Genomic DNA, 27,141 nt, shown 5'->3' with positions numbered 1-27,141 from the left:
CAGTCAAAAGGAAACACCTAGAGTTGGACTGGATTTGCATACACATATAGGTGGAGTAGAATTAAATGCGGGGAAGAGGGGGAGGGGATAAACAAAGACATTCAGCCATTTATAGATGTTAATGCACTGGTCATTTTAACATATTGCCAAAAATAATACAAGTTTGTATCAGTTCTGGTACACAAAGTTTGATTTGAACTCAATATTAAACATTTTATTTGTTTCTGTGTTAAAGACTTAATACATTTGCACATTTACATAATTCAACTTGCTGGTGGAGACCAGCTAGTAGGATCAGGACATAACTGAGGTAAACAGTAGGCTACAAAACTAAAATGAACATTACACAATTTGATCATAATGCCTACATAACCTATTATAACAATCTGACAAAAACTTGACACTTACGACAACTGACATAACACTGTTCTGATGTATACGGTTGTGCAATATCGAACAAAACTATAAATATTCACAATTCACACAGCAAAACAGTGTATGCATCTTGACATAAGTAGAGGCTACATATGCAAGTTATGCACGCATTCACCCTATGAGTGATCACAGAAAATCTCTGCCCAGATTGAGGTCAATGAACCACCATTCTCCTCTGACTATGGTCATCCTTAAAGTGTGACATATGACAAGAGCACTGACTTCATGACTAGCAGGTAGGTGTTCTAGAGACGATGGAGGAAGAAGGAAGGTGAATTGGACAGATTTTGACAAACGTAAACAGTACAACAGATGTATGTATATAGTTAGTATATGTGATAGAATGAGACTGACATTGCCGACATAGTGGAACAGACATACTGTATACTACACATTATATGTGGAAGGCAATTGCTATGAGAACTCCTGGCTAGCAGGGCAGTGTTGTTAATAATACTGGTGTTGTTGCAGAATGACCAGACCAGACAATTATGTTTGATGTTTCGGGAGTGGACAGGAGCTGAGAAACTAACCATAAAAACACTGACTGTCACTATAGCGACAGGGATGATGGGCTGTCATCGGGGAAAGGAAAGAAGGGAAGGGTGGGACACGCACAAAACACACCTGTCTGACATAACAGCAGCAACTTAGCCGATAAATAGAGATGAACGCTTGATAAAGCAGCACACAGTGCGCTTTTTAGATGCTTACATAATTTGTTTTCTTTTTTCGCTAGCTGAGACACTCGCGGTGTGGCGGCCTCAATTGATCATCAGCCCACAGCGTGCCAAAGGGGGGAGAGAGAGGTCATCCTACCAGACAACACAGAATGGCTCAGAGACTCAAGTGCAGGAGAAAGACAAGCAAATGGGGAAGGGAGGAAGAGAGCGAGTGAGTGAGAGATAGATGAAGGTGAAGGACGAAGGGTGGAGGAAGATTGGTTGGCTGGAAGTTTGAGGAGCCTGGAGCGAACATGGGATCTATGACCAATTATATTGGAATTGCTTCGGTAATGTTATACAGGATGCATGTGTGCAGTAAAGCAGTAACTCAGTAAAGTAGTTGATTGATTTGAGTTGAGTTGTATTGACAGAGGAAGGGGACTATTGATGGTTAAGATGGGCTAAGGTCACAGTGTTCAGAATGTGCTCAGGGAGAGACATCACACACGTGTTAAACAGTACTATTCCAATAGGCCCTGGTCCCATCCCAACCATACTCTAAAGGCTGCTACTGTCCACCCCATTTTTGGCACCACTATAGAGCATTATATAATTTTAGAATGTCCATATACTGTACATGTCATATTATTTTATACTACATTCAGTGAGTTGATCCCTGTAACCTCTCCCAGTAGTAAACAATATTAATAGAGCTACATGGTTGAACTACCTGACAATAATACAGTGTGGCGCTTAACATAGTAAATATCTATAATGCACTTTTTAAAAATTCTCCCCCTTTACAAAGAGATTGTGTTTTAGTTGTTCAAACACCCCCCCCCACACACACACAGCAAATATAAAATAAACACTCCCTCTATTCTATAACAGTTTCCAAGCATTTGAATGTCAACAGAAGCAATTATATATTTTCTTATTTCTTTTCACATTGGAAGATGCCTGTATGAACTATTTAGGCACTATTACAGAATGAAATGTGTCCTTTTAAACAGTGGTCTACTACAGGAAATCACCTGTAACCCTCAACAGGAAGTTACTCTGAGACAGGAAGTAACCGCTGAGATGTCCTGAGATGTCTGACAGCAGGGTCCTGTCTCAGTTCAGACAGTCTAGATGAGCAATGTCCCATTGTCATAGTGACTGCTACATTGGAGAGTCACCTTCACATATTTTCTCCTTTTGAAAAGCAATCATTCTCCCCTATGTCCAAAACCATTTTCACACTTTGGAAATGGACGGAACTGCCATGGATTCCCATTTGTTCAGCGATATGTCAGTCAGACAGAAGATCAATTTGACCTATTGGATCGCTATTGGATCTAAAGCATGTCACTAGATCAGCTAAGGTTTGGGCCTCCCCAGGTCAAAGGTATTTATATATAGAGAGAGAGAAGCAGAAGAAGAAATATAAAAATAAGAGAAATTAGGGAGAAGGGAGGCAGAATGGAAATGTGTCGTCAGGGAGCATTGAATGTTTCTACTGAACCCAATGTTTAGAAATGGCTAGAACTGTTTCTATTAGCATCATTAGCCGTGTTAATGTGTGTACCAAGAAGCAAAATAGCTGAACAGTGGAACGAGTTGCTGTGAAAAAAACGACGTCAGTCAGTGGACTCTTGAATGTCGCTTCTCCAACTCAGAAAACAGTCTACGGTCACAAATCAAAATAACAAACGCATGTGCTAGTGATGACTTGTCCAAGAGTGTACTGCCGTGAGTGCTGATACCAATCTGTGTCACAGTCAAGAATTTGATATTGGGCTTCTTCTCAGCAGCGTCAACCTTCAACTCCAGTCAAAATGGCCGTTACAAGTACCTTGCACAGGTTCCTATCGCCATGGCAACGCCCACAGATACCGCTGCTCATCCAGTCTCTGTCAGACGCAGATCTCTATGGCAGTGGCCATCACCTTGGTCTTCTCTCGACCCAGAGAAGAGTGGTGCTGGCCAGGAGACTCCTCCCGAGGGGACTGAGGGTCAGAGAGGACGCTCCTCTTCAGGGGCGCTGGGCGCAAGTGTGAGGTCTTTCCTGGGGGAGTGGAAGGTTCTGGGTGTCTGTGAGAGCGCATTGAGGAGGAGGTCAAAGAGGAGGTAGAGGTGCAGCCTGCAGGGCATACACCAGATGAACTGGACCTCTCGCCTCGCTTGGCTCGGCAGGAGGCACGGCGTCGGAATTCGCTGACCAGCTCGTACTTGACAAAGCAGAAGACGTCCTTCACGCCGCATCGCTTCTCAGGTTCGGCAGCTAGCAGCCGCTGGAACATGCGCAGGGCGTCGTCAGTGAAGCGGCGCCACTGGGATGGGTAGGCCGCCGTGGGACACCCCGCACGATGCCAGCGCCAGAACTCCTCATAGAATGCGTCAGTAGGCAGCGCTGCCTCCCAGGGGAAGTTACCGGTCAGCATGCAGAAGACAAGCACTCCGAACGCCCAGATGTCCAGACTGGTGGTCACCAGGAAGCCTTCGGCACGACTGGCACGGCACACCTCCGGCGCTGTGTACGGGATGGTGCCACTCACGCGCTTCACCCGGCAGCCCACTCTCCGCGTCATGCCGAAGTCAGCCAGCTTGACGCGTCGGCACTCGCGGTCGAAGAGGAGGACGTTTTCGGGCTTGACGTCACGGTGAACCAGGTTCTTGCTGTGCATGAAGTCCAGAGCCAGACCCAGCTGCTGCATACAGCGCTTCACCATCTCCTCCGGAAGACCCACCTACAGGGAGGAGAGGAGGAAGGAGTGATGAAAGAGAAAAGGGTGTTAGTTTTAGATTTTACAGTAGGGGAAGAAAACGAAGTACAATAAATGAAATTAGAAAGAAATAGAAGAGTCGTAGAGGGACTTAAGTGGGACAAAGAGGCTCTTGTTAAGCATCATATTGCACTCATCTTTAACAACCTAGAATAAGAACCTTTGCGTCTGGGTACCAGTCCCTCCACTGAAATTAAACGGAGCTCTACAGTACACTAAATGAGTATGCAGCTCAAGTCTGAGCAAGGACAAGGCTGCAAACCCAGAACCAGTGCTTTGAAACATTGTGCTTGATTGGCTAGGGTATGGGAGAAAAGTGATTGGTGTGGAGCTAAGTACGATCCAGTACAGGTACCCAGTACCTGGGGAGGAATGATGTCAAACAGGTCTCCAGCGGGGGCATACTCCTGTCCAAAGACGTAGCTATCCTCGGTCTCGAAGAGTACGTCCAGGACTTTGATGATAAATGGGCTGCAGCTCAGTGTTCCTGTCAGGCTGTACTCCCTCAGGAAGCTCTTCAGCTTTGTCTTGCTCTTGGTCACAAACTTCAGAGCCATTTTGGTGCCTGATATGTACACACAGTGATGGACAGAATTAATGAATTAATAATTGAATGTCCAATAGGGAAATTTGTTTGGCAACATTTCAGAAGATAGACAGGCAGACATGCACGCACACAGAAGCAAGCACACGCTCACAAACACGCCTGAGTTAATAACATTACAACTCACATACTGTATCAACATTCTGTATAGCAAGATTATTAAACATTGTTTTATTTTCGTTTTTATTTCTATTAGTGTTGGGATTTGTATTTGGAATTCAGTTTAGTTTCAATTTGTTTTTAGACCTGTTTCAGTTGTATAAAGTAATTATTATTTCATTTTTATATTATTACATTACAGTTTTAGTGTTAGAGACAGAAAGTATGCGTGGGCCCGGCTTGGAGCCATTTGTGTTGTATAGTTTCAAGTTAGCAACCTAACGATTTTTTCAAGTGGGTGTGATGTCATCTCGGATATCCCAGACCTTGAAGTATTATAACCGGTCTTTCTAGGGAGACTAATGGTGATACAAACTAGACTTATTTGAAACATTGGCATCTCCTGGCAGCATCTACCTGTCAGATTCAGTAGATTGAAAACCCCATTAGATTTTTTCCCCAAAGCTTAGAAGAAAAACTCAAATGTTATTTTAGTTTGTTTTGGAGACAGAGATAATAGTTTCAGTATAGTTTCCGTTTTACAAACTGGTTTGTTAATTATTTTATTTCAGTTGACTAAATATTTTTTTCATGATTACTTTGTTTCAGTTTATTATTATAACCTTGCTGTACAGTATCAGATAAATATCTTAGGCAAGGCAATATAAACTTAACTGACACGTATTAAGTTAATTGAACTAAATATGCCTGTTCTATCTGATTCTGTGTATCTGATACGATTTGAATCTTGTTATTTTTCCTGCAGTCTTAACAGCCAAAAAGCACATGGAATCGGATATTTCAAGCCACCTTCATAGGTGGTTTAACGTCAGAAATCTGATTCCTGGCCATGTGACTGAATGGTCAAATCTGATTTATTTGCCCTCAAGTGGTTTTTCGACTCTTATTTCGCATATCTTGACATTTCCTAGCTACTCTGTTGACAGTTTGACAAGAACATGTGATAGATAACTGACTTGTTAATTGTTTAAAAAACAACAAATTACTGAACGTGCTAGAAAGCTAAACAGCTACTTAGCTGCCTAGTTGACTGTTGTGGCTAGCCAAAAAGGACTTGTTTTGAAAGTTGGATCATCATCCTTTGAGGCTTTGAAAGTGTTCTTACCCTATGATTTTGAACATTCAAAGCAACTGGGAAACGTCCATTGGAGGCATTGTCACCTTAGCTTGCTGCATGAGCACCACCACCAATCAGCCTACACCACTGCACACATACCCGCCATTACTATGACAGCTATGGTAGCCTTCTCAGCAAATGACTGCGGTCTGAACACACACAAATCGGATTTGGTCCCTTGTAACTTGCTGTTTGGACAATCAATAGTCCAAAATGGATTTGAAAAACAAAACTAATTTGAGCATTAAGGCCTTCACTTTTACCCAGTCTAATGCCCTCTTCAGCTTAATGGCATGTAACCTTGTAATTAACTTTCAACCTGAAGAGCCCTTTCATCCTGACATCTTACACTATGGCGACCTTTGACCTCACAATGCCTTGTCACTGTAGTGCCCTTTTTCATTGACCGTTGACTCTATGGAAACTTTTGCCGCCAACAATGTCCCTTCACCACAGCCATGCCCTCTGACTCACCCTGTGTGCGGTGTGCCACAAGGTCCACCTTGCCATAGGTGCCCTTGCCCAGCTCGCGGATGTGCTCATAGTGTTTTGCCACGTCTGCACCCGGCAGGGAGGTAATGGCCAGGGCCTGCATGTCCTCCACAGGCACTCCACCGCAGTAGCCCACCTTGGAGTTGGGAGAGCCTACACCACCCACCCTGCCCGGCCCCAACAGAGACAGGCTCACCTTGACGCTGTGGGGCAAACTAGGGACGGAACAGAACACAGACAGACAACATAAAATAATGTGTCTGAAACAAGAAAAACTGTGTTACGCTAAATACAGCAGGCTTATTGGCGATATCAAAAATAAATGTGACAACTTGACCTTGAATGTCATTCAGTGTGTGTGGCCCAACGCTCTAAACACTAGGCTACCTGCAGTAATAAAGTCGCTGTATCAGCCTGAGAGAGAAACGGCCGGCTCTTGGCAATGTTCCTCAGGTGGTAAAAATATATTTTTAAATCACTAGTACAGTCTAATAATTGATCAGTGGAGCTAAAATCCTCTGGTGACACAGAAATGTAAAGTTGTGTATCGTCTGCGTAGCAGTGAAAATCAATGCTGTGCTTTCTGATAATGCTGCCAAGAGGGAACATATGTAAAAACTGAACAGTACCGGACCCAAAATCATACCTTGTGGAACGCCACATGTGTTATGTACTTTCTCTGAGTTATGGTCACCAAGGGTGACAGACAAACTCTTGACAGGTTAAATAGGTCCTAAACCAATTTAGAACAGGACCGGAGAGGCCAACCCAACTCTCCACTCAGTCCAGAAGGACATCATGGTCAACAGTGTTGATTGCAGCACTTAAATCTGAGAGTACAAGGACAAAGAGCTGTTTGCTATCTGTGTTGGCTTTTAGATAATTTACCATGGTCTCTGTGCTGGGCACGAAAACCAGATTGGTATTTTTCAAAATTACAGTTGGCACTTTTTCCTGAATTTTGCTTAAGAATGTAAGGTTGGAGATTGGCCGAAAATTGCTAAAAGCTGAATAATCTAGATTACTTTTCTTCAGAAGGGGTTTCACCATTGCAGTTTAGTGCAGTGGGGAAAGTGTCTGTAAACAGGGATTGATTTTAACAACAGATTGCACTTCGTCAGATATGCAATTAAAAAAAGTTTTGAAGAGAGTGTTGGGGATAGGTTCGAGAAGGCAGGTAGAAGGCTTAAATTGTGATATAATTTTCCTGAGCATATCTGTGTCAACCAGGGAAAATAAATCCATAGTGCCTTTGCGTGGTAGGCTAGGGCAGATGAACTTCTCATCAGTTCTTGCTATTTAATGTTTTATATCTTATTTCTGACTTACTATTCTTACTATTTCTTACTATTCTTCCTATTATTTTTATTGGTGCGCAACTGTTATGAAAGTTGTTTTGTATTTAAACGCCACTTTAAATGTGAGAAACATCCAATCAACTTTGCGCTCAGTAATGAGGTCATTCACAAGGAAGGTTTTACTTATGATTGCTCTCACATTTAAAAGTGCCACGAGGGTGGTCTATGGTGATAGGTGGGATGGGCTGAGAGTGGCTGAGAGGTGGGATAAAAGCTTCCAGTACATATCCATGTCCATACAATTGATAGCGTAGCAGGAGTGAAGGGATTACTTGAGATGTGCCCAGTAAACATATTTGACTTGTTGCAGCTCTGGGCTAGCTTTTAGAAAGTTGGATGCTGATTCAATTTCCTGAACCCTGAAGAAATTGTTAAGACTTTTCAATAGCATAGACTGACCATTAGAAGACAGAGGCAGGGCTCATTACCATCCCAAAGTGAAGTTTCAACCGTTCCAAATTGAAGATGAACAATCCCAAATTAAAATACTTTGTTTCTTTTTATGTTTTGACATGCCAAAATGGGTCTACTCTAGAATCTGTCATTCACAGTGATTTAGAAGGCTAATAACAGTACTACTGAAATAGACATAAAGTTGAAGTCAGAAGTTTACATACACCTCAGCCAAATACATTTAAATTCAGATTTTCACATTTCCTGTAATTTAATCCTAGTAAAAAAATCCCTGTTTTAGGTCAGTTAGGATCTTTATTTTAAGAATGTAAAATGTCGGAATAATCAGATGTTTACATACACTCAATTAGTATGTTGTAGCATTGCCTTTAAATTGTTTAACTTGGGTCAAACATTTTGGGTAGCCTTCCACAAGCTTCCCACAATAAGTTTTGTGAAGTTTGGCCCATTCCTCCTGACAGAGCTGATGTAACAGTTTGTACACCTCCTTGCTCGCACACGCTTTTTCAGTTCTGTCCACAAATTCTCTATAGGATTGAGGTCAGGGCTTTGTGATGGCCACTCCATTACCTTGACTTTGTTGTCCTTACGCCATTTTGCCACAACGTTGGAAGTATGCTTGGGGTCATTTGCGACCAAGCTTTAACTTCCTGACTATTGTCTTGTGTTGCTTCAATATATCCACATAATTTTCCTTTCTCATAAAGCCATCTATTTTGTGAAGTGCACCAGTCCCTCCTGCAGCAAAGCACCTGCACAACATGATGCTCCTACCTCCGTGCTTCACAGTTGGGATGGTGTCCTTCTGCTTGCAAGCCTCCCTCTTTTTCCTCCAAACATAACGATAGTCATTAAGGCCAAACCGTTATATATTATATAATGGCCAAACAGATCAGAGGACATTTCTCCAAAAAGTACAGTCTTTGACCCCATCTGCAATATTCACTGACAAAATAAAATAAACACTTGAGTAAATGAGGGATAGAAGCATTCATTCAAACAACACTTTCCTGCGTTTGCCAGCAATGCTTGAAGACCACACTGTTTGACTTCAAGCCTATCAACTCCGAGATTAGGCTGGTAGTGCCTATAAGAACATCAAATAGTCAAAGGTATATGAAATACAAATGGTATAAGAGAGAAATAGTCCAATAATAACTACAACCTAAAACTTCTTACCTGGGAATATTGAAGACTCACGTTAAAAGGAACCACCAGCTCTCATATGTCCTCATGTTCTGAGCAAGGAACTCAAATGAACACTTATGGGAGATTCTGGAGTGATGTTTGAGACAGTTTTCCACCACCATCAACAAAACAAGTCCTCAACTGACAGCTTCATGAAAGTACCCGCAAAACACCAGTCTCAACGTCAACAGTGAAGAGGCGACTCCGGGATGCTGGCCTTCTAGGCAGAGTTGCAAAGAAAAAGACATTTCTCAGACTGGCCTATAAAAATAAAAGATTAAGATGGGCAAAAGAACACAGACTGGACAGAGGAACTCTGCCAAGAAGGCCAGCATCCCAGAGTCGAAGAACTTTTTCTTTAATGAGTTGGACAGGAAAGATATACTCCAAACACCCGAACAGGCCCTCATCCCAGTCATTCGCTGGAGAAGGAAACTGAGATTTTGCGGAAAGAGATCAGGGTGCCTTGTGAGGATCAGGTGACGAGTGGCTAATCTGCCTTTGTACTCCGTACTGCTAGCTAACGTTCAATCACTGGAAAATGAATTGGACAAATTAAAAGGACGTATATCCTACCAATGGGACATTAACATTTTTAATATTTTATGTTTCACCGTGTCGTGGCTGATCGTCAACATTATTAACATACAGCTGGTGGGTTATATACTATCAGCAGGAAAGAACAGCAGCATCTGGTAATACACGGGGCGGCATCCTATGCAGCTGGTGCACGATTTCTAAGGAAGTCTCAAGGTTTTGCTCGTCTGAGGCAGAGTATCTCATGATAAGCTGTAGACCACACTATTTACCTAGAGAGTTTTCATCTGTATTTTTCATAGCTGTCTACATACTCCCACAGACCGAGACTGGCACTAAAACAGCACTCAATGAGCTGTATACCACCATAAGCAAACAGGAAAACGCTCATCCAGAGGCGGCGCTCCTAGTGGCCGGTGACTTTAATTAACGCAGGGAAACTTAAATCAGTTTTACCTCATTTCTATCCGCATGTTAAATGTGCAACCAGAGGGAATAAAATAAAAACAAATTCTAGACCACCTTTACTCCACACACAGAGATGCGTACAAAGCTCTCCCTCGCCCTGCATTTGGCATAATTCTATCCCCCTGATTCCTGCTCACAAGCAAAAAAAATTAGGCAGGAAGCACCAGTGACTCGGTGGGTAAAAAAATGATCAGATGAAGCAGATGCTAAACTACAGCATAGTTTTGCTAGCACAGACTGGAATATGTTCCGGGATTGAGGAGTACACCACATCAGTCACTGGCTTCAACAATAAGTGGATCGATGACATCGTTCCTCAGTGACTATGTACAGTACATACCCCAAGCAGAAGCCATGGATTACAGGCAACATTTGCACTGAGCTAAAGGCTCGAGCTACCACTTTCAAGGAGCAGGACTCTAACCCGGAAGCCTATAAGAAATCCCGATATCACCTCCGACGAACCTAACAATTTCACAACAACTACCTTATACACACAAATATAAAGGAATGAATACGAATATGTACATAAAAATATATGAATGGGTCATGGCCGAACGGCTTAGGCAAGATGCAGTAGATGGTACAGAGTACAGTATATACATATGAGATGAGTAATGTAGGGTATGAAAACATTATATAAAGTGGCAAGGCTTGAAAACTATTACAGACTACAAAGGGAAGCACAGCCGAGAGCTGCCCAGTGAGACAAGCCTACCAGACAAGCTAAATAACTTATATGCTCGCTTTGAGGCAAGCAACACTGAAACATGCATGAGAGCATCAGCTGTTCCGGACAACTGTGTGATCACACTCTCCGATGTGAGCAAGACATTTTAAACAGGTCAACATTCACAAGGCCGCAGGGCCAGATGGATTACCAGGATGTATACTCCGAGCATGCGCTGACCAACTGGCATGGGTCTTCACTAACATTTTCAACCTCTCCCTGACTGAGTCTGTAATACCAGCAGAACACTAAGGTAACCTGCCGAAATGACTATGGACATGTAGCACTTACGTCCGTAGCCATGAAATGCTTTAAAAGGTTGGTCATGGCTCACATCAACACCATTATCTCAGAAATCCTAGACCCACGCCAATTTGCATACCGCACCAATAGATCCACAGATGATGCAATCTCTATGGTCCTTCTGTAGCTCAGTTGGTAGAGCATGGCGCTTGTAACGCCGGGGTAGTGGGTTCGATCCCCGGGACCACCCATACGTAGAATGTATGCACACATGACTGTAAGTCGCTTTGGATAAAAGCGTCTGCTAAATGGCATATATTATTATTTATTATATTCTATTGCAATCCACATTGCCGTTTCACACCTGGACAAAAGGAACACCTACAGTGGGCAAAAAAAGTATTTAGTCAGCCTCCAATTGTTCAAGTTCTCCCACTTAAAAAGATGAGAGGCCTGTAATTTTCATCATAGGTACACTTCAACTATGACAGAAAAATGAGAAAAAAAACTTCCAGAAAATCACATTGTAGGAATTTTTATGAATTTATTTGCAAATTATGGTGGACCATAAGTATTTGGTCACCTACAAACAAACAAGATTTATGGCTCTCACAGACCTGTAACTTCTTCTTTAAGAGGCTCCTCTGTCTTCCACTCGTTACCTGTATTAATGGCACCTGTTTGAACTTGTTATCAGTATAAAAGACACCTGTCCACAACCTCAGTCACACTCCAAACTCCACTATGGCCAAGACCAAAGAGCTGTCAAAGGACACCAGAAACAAAATTGTAGACCTGCACCAGGCTGGGAAGCCTGAATCTGCAATAGGTAAGCAGCTTGGTTTGAAGAAATCAACTGTGGGAGCAATTATACAAGCAATTATGCAATTATACAAGACCACTGATAATCTCCCTCGATCTGGGGCTCCACACAAGATCATTCCCACGGGGGGATCTAGTGAATGACCTGCAGAGAGCTGGGACCAAAGTAAGAAAGCCTACCATCAGTAACACACTACGCTGCCAGGGGCTCAAATCATGCAGTGCCAGACGTGTCCCCCTGCTTAAGCCAGTACATGTCCAGGCCCATCTGAAGTTTGCTAGAGAGCATTTGGATGATCCAGAAGAAGATTGGGAGAATGTCATATGGTCAGATGAAACCAAAATATAACTTTTTGGTAAAAACTGAACTCATTGTGTTTGGAGGACAAAGATTGCTGAGTTGCATCCAAGGAACACCATACCTACTGTGAAACATGGATGTAGAAACATCATGCTTTGGGGCTGCTTTTCTGCAAAGGGACCACGACGACTGATCCGTGTAAAGGAAAGAATGAATGGGGCCATGTATTGTGAGATTTTGAGTGAAAACCTCCTTCCATCAGCAAGGGCGTTGAAGATGAAACGTGGATGGGTCTTTCAGCATGACAATGATCCCAAACACACCGCCCGGGCAACGAAGGAGTGGCTTCGTAAGAAGCATTTCAAGGTCCTGGAGTGGCCTAGCCAGTCTCCAGATCTCAACCCCATAGAAAATCTTTGGAGGGAGTTGAAAGTCCGTGTTGCCCAGCAACAGCCCCAAAACATCACTGCTCTAGAGGAGATCTGCATGGAGGAATGGGCCAAAATACCAGACACAGTGTGTGAAACCCTGTGAAGACTGACAGAAAACATTTGACCTCTGTCATTGCCAACAAAGGGTATATAACAAGTATTGAGAAAACTTTTGTTATTGACCAAATACTTATTTTCCACCAATATTTGCAAATAAATTCATTAAAAATCCTACAATGTGATTTTCTGGATTTTTTTTCTCATTTTGTCTGTCATAGTTGAAGTGTACCTGTGATGAAAATTACAGGCCTCTCTCATCTTTTTAAGTGGTGGCTGACTAAATACTTTTTTGTGCCACTGTATGTGAGAATTATTATATTATAGAATGCTATTCATTGGCTACAGCTCAGCGTTCAACACCATAGTGCCCTCAAAGCTCATCACTAAGCTGAGGAACCTGGGACTAAATACCTCCCTCTGCAACTGGATCCTGGACTTCCTGACGGGCCGCCCCCAGCTGTTAAGGGTAGGTAACAACACATCCATCATGCTGACACACCTGCAACACAAACTCAAAAAAGTTCTAGGACACTGTAAAGTCCATGGAGAATAAGAACACCTTCTCCCAGCTGCCCACTGCACTGAGGATAGGAATCTCTGTCACCACAAATAAATCCACTATAATTGTGTGGACTTCACTCAATTATAGTCAACAGCACTGCACCCCTCACAGCAACTCGCCCACCCTTCAAATCAGCCGGGCTAGACAATCTGGACCCTTCCTCTCTAAAATGATCTGCTACAAACCTATATCTATCCAACCCTGCCTTTCTAAGGTCTTCGAAAGCCAAGTCAACAAACAGATTACCGACCATTTGGAATCCCACCGCACCATCTCTGCTAAGCAATCTGGTTTCAGAGCTGGTCATGGGTGCACCTCAGCCACGCTCAAGGTCCTAAACGATATCTTAACCGCCATCAATAAGAAACAATATTGTGCAGCCGTATTCATTGACCTGGCCAAGACTTTCGACTCTGTCAATCACGACATCCTCATCGGCAGACTCGACAGCCTTGATTTCTCAAATGATTGCCTCGCCTGGCTTACCAACTACTTCTCTGTTAGAGTTCAGTGTGTCAAATCGGAGGGCCTCTGGCAGTCTCTATGGGGGTACCACAGGGTTGAATTATTGGGCCGACTCTCTTCTCTGTACATCAATGATGTCACTCTTGCTGCTTTTGAGTCTCTGATCCACCTCTACGCAGACGACACCATTCTGTATACTTCTGGCCCTTCTTTGGGCACTGTGTTAACAACCCTCCAGACAAGCTTCAATGCAATTACAAGTCTCCTTCCGTGGCCTCCAACTCTTCTTAAATACAAGTAAAACTAAATGCATGCTCTTCAACCGATCGCTGCCTGCACCTGCCCGCCCTTCCAGCATCACTACTCTGGACGGTTCTGATTTAGAATATGTGGACTACAAATACTTAGGTGTCTAAACTCTCCTTCCAGACTCACATCGAACATCTCCAATCCAAAGTTTTATCTAGAATTGGCTTCCTATTTCGCGACAAAGCATCCTTCACTCATGCTGCGAAACATACCCTCGTAAAACTGACCATCCTACCGATCCTTGACTTTGGCGATGTCATATACAAAATAGCCTCCAATACCTACTCAATCAATTGGATGCAGTCTACCACAGTGCCATCCGTTTTTTCACCAAAGCCCCATATACTACCCACCACTACCCACCACTGCGACTTGTATGCTCTCGTTGGCTGGCCCTCGCTTCATAGTCGTCGCCAACCCCACTGGCTCCAGGTCATCAACAAGACCTTGCTAGGTAAAGTCCCCCCTCATCTCAGCTCGCTGGTCACCATAGCAGCACCCACCTGTAGCATGCTCTCCAGCAGGAATATCTCTCTGGTCACCCCCAAAACCAATTCTTCCTTTGGGCGCCTCTCCTTCCAGTTCTCTGCTGCCAATGACTGGAACGAACTACAAAAATCTCTGAAACTGGAAACACTTATCTCCCTCACTAGCTTTAAGCACGAGCTGTCAGAGCAGCTCACATATTACTGCACCTGTACATAGCCCATCTATAATTTAGCCCAAACAACTACCTCTTCCCCTATTGTATTTATTTATTTTGCTCCTTTGCACCCCATTATTTATATCTCTACTTTGCTGATTCTTCCACTGCAAATCTACCATTCCAGTGTTTTACTTGCTATATTGTATTTACTATGCCACCATGGCCTTTTTTGCATTTACCTCCCTTATCTCACCTCATTTGCTCACATCGTATATAGACTTGTTTATACTGTATTATTGACTGTATATTTGTTTTACTCCATGTGTAACTCTGTGTCGTTGTATGTGTCGAACTGCTTTGCTTTATCTTGGCCAGGTCACAATTGTAAATGAGAACTTGTTCTCAACTTGCCTACCTGGTTAAATAAAGGTGAAATTAAAACATTTAAAAAATCTAGGATGCTGCTACTCTCTGTTATTGTCTATGCATAGTTACTTTAATAACTCTACCTACATGGACATATTACCTCAATTTGGGGTGGCAGGTAGCCTAGTGGTTAGAGTGTTGGACCTGTAAAAGAAAGGTTGTGAGATCGAATCTCTGATTTGACAAGGTAAAAATCTGTTGTTCTGCCCCTGAACAAGGCAGTTGACAGCCTAGGAACAATGGGTTATTGTAAATAACAATTTGTTCTTAATCCACTTGCCTAGTTAAATAAAGGTAAAATACGAATTACCTCGACACCGGTGCCTCCGAACATTGAATCTGTACCGGTACCCCCTGTATATAGCCCAGCTATTGTTATTTACTGCTGCTCTTTAATTATTTGTTATTCTAATCTCTTACTTTTTTAACTGCATTGTTGGTTAAGATAGCCTCCTTTTTTTAAATGTTCACCTAACTGACATACCCAAATCTAACTGCCTGTAGCTCAGGCCCTGAAGCAAGGATATGCATATTTTTGGTACCATTTAAAAGGAAACCCTTTGAAGTTCGTGGAAATGGGAATTGAATTTAGGAGAATATAACAATAGATCTGGTAAAAGAAAATACAAAGAGAAAAAAAACGTTTTTTTTTCTACCACCATTTTTAAAATGCAACAGAAAGGTCCCTGTTCCAGCCATCACTCTGGTTCTAATTCCAATAGTGTCCACAAGATGGCGGCAGGGTATGTGCAAAGTTCCAGATGGGTAACTTGAAGTATGAGCGAGCTACATGACGTTTAGTGTGAAGTCACCCAGTTACCCATTTGGGCAAATTGTGAGAGACACTTGCATTCATATTGCATTTTTTCTGCAAGAATATCATCAAATCTGTATACTTGGACTTTGATTTAGCTTTTCCAGTATTATTAGCCATATTATAAGTTCAACATTTGCAAAACAACTAGTTTTCATCACTACATAACTCTGAATACTCTTATAGTTTTTGTCCAAAATGAAATAGTATGCTGTCGTACAAGGTTAGTAGCTACATTTTAGGGCAGATACATGGTTTCCAGATACTCCCGTAAAGCTCAGCTCATTGGCTATCTAGCTAGCTTTGTTTGACCCAAATTGGTGCTTATTTGACAAAGGTAGAGTCGTTCAAATGAAGACCGCCCGCGTCATCGGTCGGCCATGAAGGCGTTGCTCTCTGACCAAATATGGCGTCCTATAAGATATACTACACCCCTAATGATATAGTGAAGTCTCATTACGTTCTAGGATCTCTGAGGAATACATACGAACAAGATTTGACTGGTTGAAACAACGTTTAGGGTGAGATTATCACAGATTCCTTTCTTTACGAATTGATTGAGTGGAAATACAAAATCGATCGTGCATGCTATGGACCTTTTAGGATATGAAAAAGGATTTGCTCTAACAAAACAACACTTCATGTTATCTCTGGGACCTGAAGGAGGGTGTGGGGTGGGTGGACTGAGGTAGGGGTGGGTGTCACGAATCCCGTTTCCTGAGTCTGTTTTTTTGCCTGTGTTCTGTCCTGGAGTGTTTTTTCCGGCGTCCTGGAACGCACCCTGTCTGGTTGCCGGGCAATGTAGCCAGTTGGGAGTTCTGATTACCCGCACCTGTATCCCATCAGCTATCTGCACACCTGGTCCTGATCATCATCTCTCCTCTTCATAAGCCCGGACCTGACATCCATTCCCTGCCGGATCGTTAGCCATGAACAGTATGTTGTGCCATAGTATCAGCCTCAAGTTGGATAGAATTTGTTGTTTTTTACGTATAGCTTGCCTTAAACTTACCGCCGTTTGTTCTGTCTTCAGTTACTCACCCGGATCATTTACCCCATTCCCGCCTGGTCGTCGGAGGATTCCGCTACCCCATTGGATCCACCTATTTACTCCCATCAACTCACCACCGCTGCCCGCTACGCCACCTGGATATTATCTACCCATTCACATTCACTTGTAAATAAATACTCACCTTCTTCCTACTCTCCTTGTCCTGGTCTGCTTCTGGGTTCAATTTTGAAAGAACTTGACAAAGGGACTAGGGGGTGGAGGGAGGAAGGGAGGGTGGTTGGGATATGGTAAAATCTTTGTACTTACAATGATGTACATTTTGTAAAACTTCAGAAAAAAAAAGAAAAATAAAAATAAAAAAGAATATATATATATATATATATCAGAAAAAGATGAGCTAATTGGAATGCAAGGCGGACCTAAAAAAAAAGAAACTAACGTAATTAATCTTGACATTGTGTGTGACTGTTTTTATGTGCTGTGTGGTTACGTATTGTACACACAGATAGGGTTTTTGATAAGGCTGATCTCACACGGAGATGTCATCTATTGTGCATGGATATCACAACACTCACACACCCCATCAGTGTGTATTTCCCACACAGATGGGCCATTGGTAAGCGAGCAATCTCTCTCGCACACACACAGACAAAGAAAGACTAGTTCATTGAAGGCTCTTTCTCCCTCCCTCCACAGCCCAGCTTTTGTTCTTTGTTCTTCCTCTCGTCCAATTAAGATTACTCAGCTATCTTGTGGGAAGAAAGTCATAAATAATACATTATTAATTAGAGGGAAGAAACTGCAATTGGGTGCAACTATTTGGAGCTGCCAGATCTTCACACGCTTGGACTAAACAAAGCCAAAATATAAGTGTTCCTCGCTAAGTATCTTCTATCAGAACACATATGCTCCTTTACTCAGTCACGATTAGAGCCAAGACCGAGAAATAAACATTAAGTAACAGCATGTCTTCTGCCAAGGAGTGAAAACTGTACAGTGCGTTGTCTATGCAGTATATATTCTATAGACAATGCATACCCCGTTAAAATATTTTGTCTTGCACATTCACCCTGTGAATGGCACACATACACAATCCATGTCTCAATTGGCTCAAGGCTTAAAAATCATTTTTTAACCGGTCTCCTGCCCTTCATCTAAACTGATTGAAGTGACATCAATAAGGGATCATAGCTTTCACCTGGATTAACCTGGTTAGTCTATGTCATGGAAAGAGCAGGTGTCCTTAAAATGTTATTGTATACTCATTGTATATGTAGCTCATTTGCTGTTGTAAAAAAAAAGCTTTGAACAGGTTGGGTTAAAAAAATGTTTTAACTGATTGAGTAGACCAGACTCCCCATCCCGCTCCTGACCCATCAATCATAATGAACCCAGTAGATGAGGGGCTGTTTGTTTACTGGCACTCCTTAAGCGCTAGCTGGCTAGCTATAGTTGCAGCCGCATAGGGCTCCAGGGTGGAACATGCAACATTCTGGCATCAAATCTAATTGCATTACTCAGCCTGCACGAAGACAAAAACACCTCCCAACCTAAGACGCAACCACCTCATTTCCTTTGCAGAACATTATTAAGAGACCCAGAATGGGATGAGGGGAAGAGAGATGCCATCAGCTGCAGTATAATGTTCTAAATGGGATCCTGCAAAGTGCTTTGTGGGTGTGTTGATAGAGGGTTATGTGTGAGTCTAAGTTTGGATGAATGCGTGCACTGAATGTGTTGTGAATGTTTGAGTGTGTACAAGTGTGTGACTATGTGAGCTCAGTTTGCACATACATTGGTGTATGTGTGCGTACCGCATGTGTTTGTTTGTGTGTGTGTGCCCCTGTGCACACAGTCCTGCAGTGACACTATCAAAGGGCCATTGTGTTCCCATATCTCCCAGAGAGCAGCTGCGGCGCTGCGTGAGGGAGGCCGAGCGTCTCCACCGGGTCTCTTTCCTCACGACTCAACATTAGTGTTCAGCTAAGGCCACATGCCCCACTGTGCTCCCATTCTGCCCTGTGCTACTCTGTCCTTAGCACCTACTGTATAAAAGAGAGGCAGCATGGATATATAGGGATTTCACTTGTGTGAGATCCTCATGTCCCGGAGTTTATTGAGCCAGTAAAATAACTGAAAAGAGTCTGCACACTCAAATGATTCATGAACAAATTTCACTACTTGGATCAAAACACTTAAATATAGGTATGTCAATAAAAAATGGGTGAGCGGATTGCAGATCTACTCCAGTCTCACATTTCCTATTCATGTATATTTCACTGGTCACCCCCAAAGCCAATTCCTCCTTTGTCTGACTTTCCTTCCAGTTCTCTGCTGCCAATGACTGGAACGAACTGCAAAAATCACTAAAGCTGGAGACTCATATCTCCCTCACTAACTTTAAGCACCAGCTGTCAGGGCAGCTCACAGATCACTGCACCTATACATAACCCATCTGTAAAAAGCCCATCCAACTACCTCATCCCCATACTGTATTTATTTATCTATCTATCTTGTTCCTTTGCACCCCAGTATCTCTTCTTGCATTACATTTACATTTACATTTAAGTCATTTAGCAGACGCTCTTATCCAGAGCGACTTGCACATTCATCTTCTGCACATCTATCACTCCAGTGTTTAATTGCTATATTGTAATTACTTCACCACCATGGCCTATTTATTGCCTTACCTCCCTTGCACACACTGTATAGACTTTTTCTTGCACACACTGTATAGACTGTATTATTGATTGTTTGTTCCATGTGTAACTATGGGTTGTTGTATGTGTCAAATGCTTTTATCTTAGTCAGGTCAGCAGTTGTAAATGAGAATTTGTTCTCAACTATCCTACCTGGTTAAATGAAGGTGAAATAATAAATTTAAAAAATGTAATTCTTAGCACCTCTGAACCCTCATTGCTCAAGACTAGACTCTAGCATATTTATTATTAACGTGTGTCACGTTCTGACCTTATTTCCTTTTTTATGTCTCTATTTTTTGTTTGGTCAGGGCGTGAGTTGGGGTGGGCATTCTATGTTTTGTTCAATGTTTTGTATTTCTGTGTTTGTCCTGGTGTGGTTCCCAATCAGAGGCAGCTGTCTATCGTTGTCTCTGATTGAGAACCATACTTAGGTAGCCTGTAGACAAACTGGAACTATAGCCAGACTCAGTGGCACAGATGGAGCTCTCCAAGCAGAAGAAACTTCTCCTTCAAATGCTGATATTTGGTTTGTTGACAACCAAGCACAATTCAGTATTACTTTTGTAAGACAGTAAATAGTCTAATGTTAAGGCTATCTTACAAACTAATGTAACAGTATTTATTCAACCTTAAAATGAGTAACACATCCATGACCACATTTTTAGATTACTGTAACAATAAATGTCTTATGTAGTCATATACATAGAAAGCCTCCATGTTCAGGGTCGCAGGTGTGTGGAAATCTTCACAATTGCTATAATAATCTGTGCATAATCTCAAACAGCATTGATCACTTGCACCATGTACTTCAATGTAATCTCAACTGTAATCCAGGTTATTAGATGAAGCACAGTGATAACACATTAAGTTGTTGTATAAATAAACAAGATATGAAATTGTATTCCCATTTTAACTTTGTTGTCCTTTTACAAATGTTTGAAAGTGCAGCGATAACACATTTAGGTGACAAGTAAACCAAAAATCAGACATTGATTTTCCATTGGAATTTGGTGGTGCTTTGATGTTCGAAAGCATAGTGATAACACATTGGGAATTCAACAAACTTTTCGCTGTCTTTTTGAGTGTGTCAAAATAGGTTGGAATCTCATTGATTAACATATCTAGCCAAATATTACCCACTTCTCCATGTTGCAATGACGTGGTGTGCCCAGTGCGAAGATATCCCCTTTAAAGACCAGAATGCCCCTAACGGACAAAAACATACCCTTTAAGGTCCAGAATAGTCTGCACCAGGTGTGGCAGGTGGGAGGAGCTAAAGGAGGATGTGCTCATTGTAAGGGCGGGATTGGTATCAATGGAACGGAGTCAAACATGTGGCTTCCATATGTTTGATGTGTTAGAAACAATTCCATTCCAGCCATTAAAATGAGCCTGTCCTCCTATAGTTCCTCCTACCAACCTCCTCTGATTCACATTAACAAACAGACAGAACCTGTGTAAGCGTGCGTGCGTGCGCACACACACACACACACACACACACACACACACACACACACACACACACACACACACACACACACACACACACACACACACACACACACACACACACACACACACACACACACACCAAAAGGGTAACAGCTTGGACCTCCACATGCATAGACACAAGATGGCTAGTGGAACAGCCAGACAACCTTTACTGAACAAACTCTTGGCTTGAGAATAGAATAGAGCTGAATGCCAAATGGTCTATTTTTTGTCCTCAGTTTGTGTATCTGTCTCATGTACAGCTAACTGCCAAAATAAAGAAACACCAACATAAAGTGTCAAAAGGGAGTTGGGCCACCACGAGCCAGAACAGCTTCAATGCACCTTGGCATAGATTATACACGTGTCTGGAACTTTATAGGACGGAAGCGGCACCATTAATTGACAAGAAATTCTATAATTTTGTGTTTTGTTGATGGGGATGGAAAAAAATACTGTCTCAGCCGCCTCTCCAGAATCTCCCAACCGTGTTCAATTGTGGATGGGGGCACTGTCATCCTATGGATGAACAGCCATCACAAAACAGCGCAAACTGTTTCTTTCTGTTCTAGTTAGAGGAGTGTGAGGCCCCGGTGCACAACTGAGCAAGAGGACAAGTACATTAGAGTGTCTAGTTTGAGAAACAGTCCTCAACTGGCAGCTTCATTAAATAGTACCCGCAAAACACCAGTCTCAATGTCAACAGTGAAGATGCTGTGATGCTAGCCTTCTAGGCAGAGTTGCAAAGGAAAAGCCATATCTCAGACTGGCCAACAAAAAGAAAAGATTAAGATGGGCAAAAGAACACAGACACTGGACAGAGGAACTCAGCCTAGAAGTCCAGCATTCCGGAGTCGCCTCTTCACTGATGACGTTGAGACTGGTGTTTTGCGGGTACTATTTAATGAAGTTGCCAGTTGAGGACTTGAGAGGCATTTGTTTCACAAACTAGACACTCTAATATACTTGTCCTCTTGCTCAGTTGTGCACCGGGGCCTCCCACTCCTCTATCTATTTTGTTTAGAGCCAGTTTGTGATTTGAAGTGAAGTGAGTAGTACACAGCGTTGTACAAGATCTTCAGTTTCTTGGCAATTTCTCGCATGGAATAACCTTCATTTCTCAGAACAAAAATAGACTGACGAGTTTCAGAAGAAAGTTATTTTTTTCTGGCCATTTTAAGCCTGTAATCAAACCCACAAATGCTGATGTTCCAGATACTCAACCAGTCTAAAGAAGGCCAGTTTTATTGCTTCTTTAATCAGCACAACAGTTTTCAGCTGTGCTAACATAATTGCAAAAGGGTTTTCTAATTATCAATTAGCTTTTTAAAATGACAAACTTGGATTAGCTAACACAACGTGTCATTGGAACATGGTTGATGGTTGCTGATAATGGGCCTCTGTACGCCTATGTAGATATTCCATTAAAAAGCAGCCGTTTCCAGCTACAATAGTCATTTACAACATTAACAATGTCTACACTGTATTTCTGATCAATGTTATGTTTTTTTAATGGACAAAAGAAATGTGCTTTTCTTTCAAAAAGGACATTTCTAAGTGACCCCAAACTTTTGAACATGTATGTATATATTACATATATACATACATACATGTATATTTACATATATACATATATATACAAACACAGTTGAAGTTGGAAGTTTACATACACTTAGGTTGAAGTCATTAAGAATCAGTTTTCAACCACTCCACAAATTTCTTGTTAACAAACTACAGTTTTGGCAAGTCGGTTAGGACATCTACTTTGTGCATGACACAAATAATTTGTCCAACAATTGTTTACAGATTATTTCACTTATAATTCACTGTGTCACAATTCCAGTGGGTCAGAAGTCTACATAGACTAAGTTGACAGGGCCTTAAAACAGCTTGGAAAATTCCAGAAAATGAAGTCATGAATTTAGAAGCTTCTGATAGGCTAATTGACAGAATTTGAGTCAATTGTAGGTGTACCTGTGGATGTATGTCAAGGCCTACCTTCAAACTCAGTGCCTCTTTGCTTGACATCATAGGAAAATCAAAAGAAATCAGCCAAGACCTCAGAAAATAAATTGTAGACCTCCACAAGTCTGGTTCATCCTTGGGAGCAATTTCCAAATGCCTGAAAGTACCACGTTAATCTGTACAAAAAATAGTACACAAGAATAAACACCATGGGACCACGCAGCCGTCATACCGCTGAGGAAGGAGACTCGTTCTGTCTGCAAGAAATGAACAAACTTTGGTGTGAAAAGTGCAAATCAATCCCAAAAACAACAACAAAAGGACCATGTGAAGATGCTGGAGAAACAAAAGTATCTATATCCACAGTAAAACAAGTCCTATATCGCCATAACCTAAAAGGCCACTCAGCAAGGAAGAAGACACTGCTACAAAACCACCATAAAAAGCCAGAGTGCGGTTTGCAACTGCACATGGGAACAAAGATCGTACTTTTTGAAAAAATGTCCTTGATCTGAAACAAAAATAAAACTGTTTGGCCATAATGACCGTCGCTATGTTTGGAGGAAAAAGGGGGAGGCTTGCAAGCCGAAGAACACCATCCCAACCGTGAAGCACGAGGGTGGCAGCTAGAGGTCGACCGATTATGATTTTTCCACGCCGACACGGACCAAAAAAAGCCGATGCCGATTAATCGGACGATTTTTATTTATTTATTTGTAATAATGACAATTACAACAATAATGAATGAACACTTATTTTAACTTAATATAATACATCAATAAAATCAATTTAGCCTCAAATAAATAATGAAACATGTTCAATTTGGTTTAAATAATGCAAAAACAAAGTGTTGGAGTAGAAAGTAAAAGTGCAATATGTGCCATGTAAGAAAGCTAACGTTTAAGTTCCTTGCTCAGAACATGAGAACATATGAAAGCTGGTGGTTCCTTTCAACATAAGTCTTCAATATTCCCAGATAAGAACTTTTAGGTTGTAGTTATTATAGGAATTATAGGACTATGTCCCTCTATACCATTTGTATTTCATTAACCTTTGACTATTGGATGTTCTTATAGGCACTTTAGTATTGCCAGCGTAAAAGTATAGCTTTCGTCCCTCTCCTCGCTCCTCCCTGGGCTCGAACCAGGAACACAACGACAACAGCCACCCTCGAAGCAGCGTTACCCATGCAGAGCAAGGGGAACAACCTCTCCAAGTCTCAGAGCAAATTATGTTTGAAACGCTATTAACGCGCATCCCGCTAACCATTTCGGTTACACCAGCCTCATCTCGGGAGTTGATAGGCTTGAAGTCATAAACAGCGCAATGCTTGGCGCACAACGAAGAGCTGCTGGCAACACGCACAAAAGTGCTGTTTGAATGAATGCTTACGATCCTGCTGCTGCCTGTCACCGCTCAGTCAGATACTTGTATGCTTGTATGCTCAGTCAGATTATATGCAACACAGGACAGTCTAGAGAAACTAGTAATATCATCAACCATGTGCAGTTAACTAGTGATTATGATTGATAGTTGTTTTATAAGATAAGTTTAATGCTAGCTAGCAACCTACCTTGGCTTACTGCATTCGCGTAACAGGAAGTCTCCTTGTGGAGTGCAACGAGAGGTAGGTGGTTATAGCATTGGACTAGTTAACTGTAAGGTTGCAAGATTGGATCCCCGAGCTGACAAGGTGAAAATCTGTCGTTCTGCCCATGAACGAGGCAGTTAACCCACCGTTCCTAGGCCGTCATTGAAAATAAGAATGTGTTCTGAACTGACTTGCCTAGTTAAATAAAGATAAAATAAAGGTGTAAAAAAAATGTATAAATTTTAAAAAATCGGCCAGGTCAGTGTCCAAAAATACCGATGTCCGATTGTTATGAAAACTTGAAATCGGCCCTAATTAATCGGCCATTCTGATTAATCGCTCAACCTCTAGAGGCAGCATCATGTTGCAGGAGGGACTGGTGCACTTCACAAAATAGATGGCATCATGAAGGAGGAAAATTATGTGGATGTATTGAAGCAACATCTCAAGACATCAGTCAGGAAGTGGACAATGACCCCAAGCATACTTCCAAAGTTGTGTCAAAAATGGCTTAAGGAAAACAAAGTCAAGGTATTGGAGTGGCCATCACAAAGCCCTGACCTCAACCCTATAGAAAATATGTTCGCAGAACTGAAAAAGTGTGTGCGAGTAAGGAGGCCTACAAACCTGACTCAGTTACACCAGGTCAAAATTCACCCAATTTATTGTGGGAAGCTTGTGGAAGGCTACCCGAAACCTTTGACCAAAGTTAAACCATTTAAAGGCAATGCTACCAAATACGAATTGAGTGTATGTAGACTTCTGACCCACTGGGAATGTGGTGAAAGCATTAAAAGCTGAAATAAATCACTCTCTACTATTATTCTGACATTTCACATTCTTAAAATAAAGTGATGATCCTAACTGACTTAAGACAGGGAATTTTTACTAGGTTTGTGAAAAACTGAGTTTAAATGTATTTGGGAAAGGTGTATGTAAACTTCCTGATTTCAACTGTGTGTGTGTATATATAAAATGCCAAAGAATATATGGGGGATTGGAAGTGATGCAGATAATTACATTGATGGAAGCTACAATCTATCTGTAATATTAAAGCGGATCTACCCCCTAAAATGTTATTTTTAAATGAATAAATATAACAAAAATAAAATGTTTACATTATTTCGGCCTCTATGTCCTCTTTGTTATTCACTAAACGTGGCATTGTTTTGTCTAGACATTGTTTGTCTTGAATCTATAATTGATCCATCCTGCCTTGTCTCATCTATCTTACAATTCTGTTCTGTTTGAGTGTCTATTCATCTCTAGTCATATTGGTGTGAAATTAACATTACATTTCCATGGGAACTGTCTCCTCTGATAATAGATGCAGCTAGGCAACTTCAAGTGGACATCTCTCTCTTACACTTTCAAATGTCCAATGCAGTTATCTCAATATCAAATAATTTCTGGGTAACATTTAAGTACCTTACTGTGATTTTAATTAATTCTTTTTTAAATAAATAGATTACATAAGTATGTGGACACCTGCTCATCAAACATCTCACGGACATTAATACGGCGTTTATTCCCTCTTTACTGCTATCTTCTGGAAAGGCTTTCCACCAAATGTTGAAACATTGCTGTGAGGACTTGCTTTCATTTAGCCACAAGAGCATTAGTGAGGTTAAGAACAGATATTGGGCAATTACTCGCCTCCCTGCGGACCTGGCATCCTTTCACTCCCTCCTCTCTACATTTTCCTCCTCTGTCTCTGCTGCTAAAGCCACTTTCTACCACTCTAAATTCCAAGCATCTGCCTCTAACCCTAGGAAGCTCTTTGCCACCTTCTCCTCCCTCCTGAATCCTCCTCCCCCCCTCCTCCCTCTCTGCAGATGACTTCGTCAACCATTTTGAAAAGAAGGTCGACGACATCCGATCCTCGTTTGCTAAGTCAAACGACACCGCTGGTTCTGCTCACACTGCCCTACCCTGTGCTCTGACCTCTTTCTCCCCTCTCTCTCCAGATGAAATCTTGCGTCTTGTGACGGCCGGCCGCCCAACAACCTGTCCGCTTGACCCTATCCCCTCCTCTCTTCTCCAGACCATTTCCGGAGACCTTCTCCCTTACCTCACCTCGCTCATCAACTCATCCCTGACCACTGGCTACGTCCCTTCCGTCTTCAAGAGAGCGAGAGTTGCACCCCTTCTGAAAAAACCTACACTCGATCCCTCCGATGTCAACAACTACAGACCAGTATCCCTTCTTTCTTTTCTCTCCAAAACTCTTGAACGTGCCGTCCTTGGCCAGCTCTCCCGCTATCTCTCTCTGAATGACCTTCTTGATCCAAATCAGTCAGGTTTCAAGACTAGTCATTCAACTGAGACTGCTCTTCTCTGTATCACGGAGGCGCTCCGCACTGCTAAAGCTAACTCTCTCTCCTCTGCTCTCATCCTTCTAGACC

At 42.1% G+C, this 27,141-nt stretch overlaps 1 protein-coding gene across 2 annotated transcripts in view; it reads right to left on the bottom strand.

Moving 5' to 3' along the window:
- Positions 1–205: 205 nt before the first annotated feature.
- The window catches only part of LOC124039215 (serine/threonine-protein kinase SBK1-like), a 52,505-nt gene continuing 25,569 nt past the window's right edge, over positions 206–27,141 (bottom strand). For both annotated transcript variants that reach the window (XM_046355121.1, XM_046355120.1), the window contains exons 3-5: positions 6,184–6,416; positions 4,231–4,433; positions 206–3,832 (exon numbers count right to left, since the gene is read on the bottom strand). In XM_046355121.1, the coding sequence (XP_046211077.1) occupies positions 2,999–3,832; positions 4,231–4,433; positions 6,184–6,416 (1,270 nt within the window). In that variant the 3' untranslated portion in view covers positions 206–2,998. The remainder of the gene's footprint in view (positions 3,833–4,230; positions 4,434–6,183; positions 6,417–27,141) is intronic.

Source organism: Oncorhynchus gorbuscha, linkage group LG07 (assembly GCF_021184085.1).
Source record: "Oncorhynchus gorbuscha isolate QuinsamMale2020 ecotype Even-year linkage group LG07, OgorEven_v1.0, whole genome shotgun sequence".
Lineage (NCBI taxonomy): Eukaryota > Metazoa > Chordata > Actinopteri > Salmoniformes > Salmonidae > Oncorhynchus > Oncorhynchus gorbuscha.
This window is presented reverse-complemented; position numbering and strand designations above follow the sequence as displayed.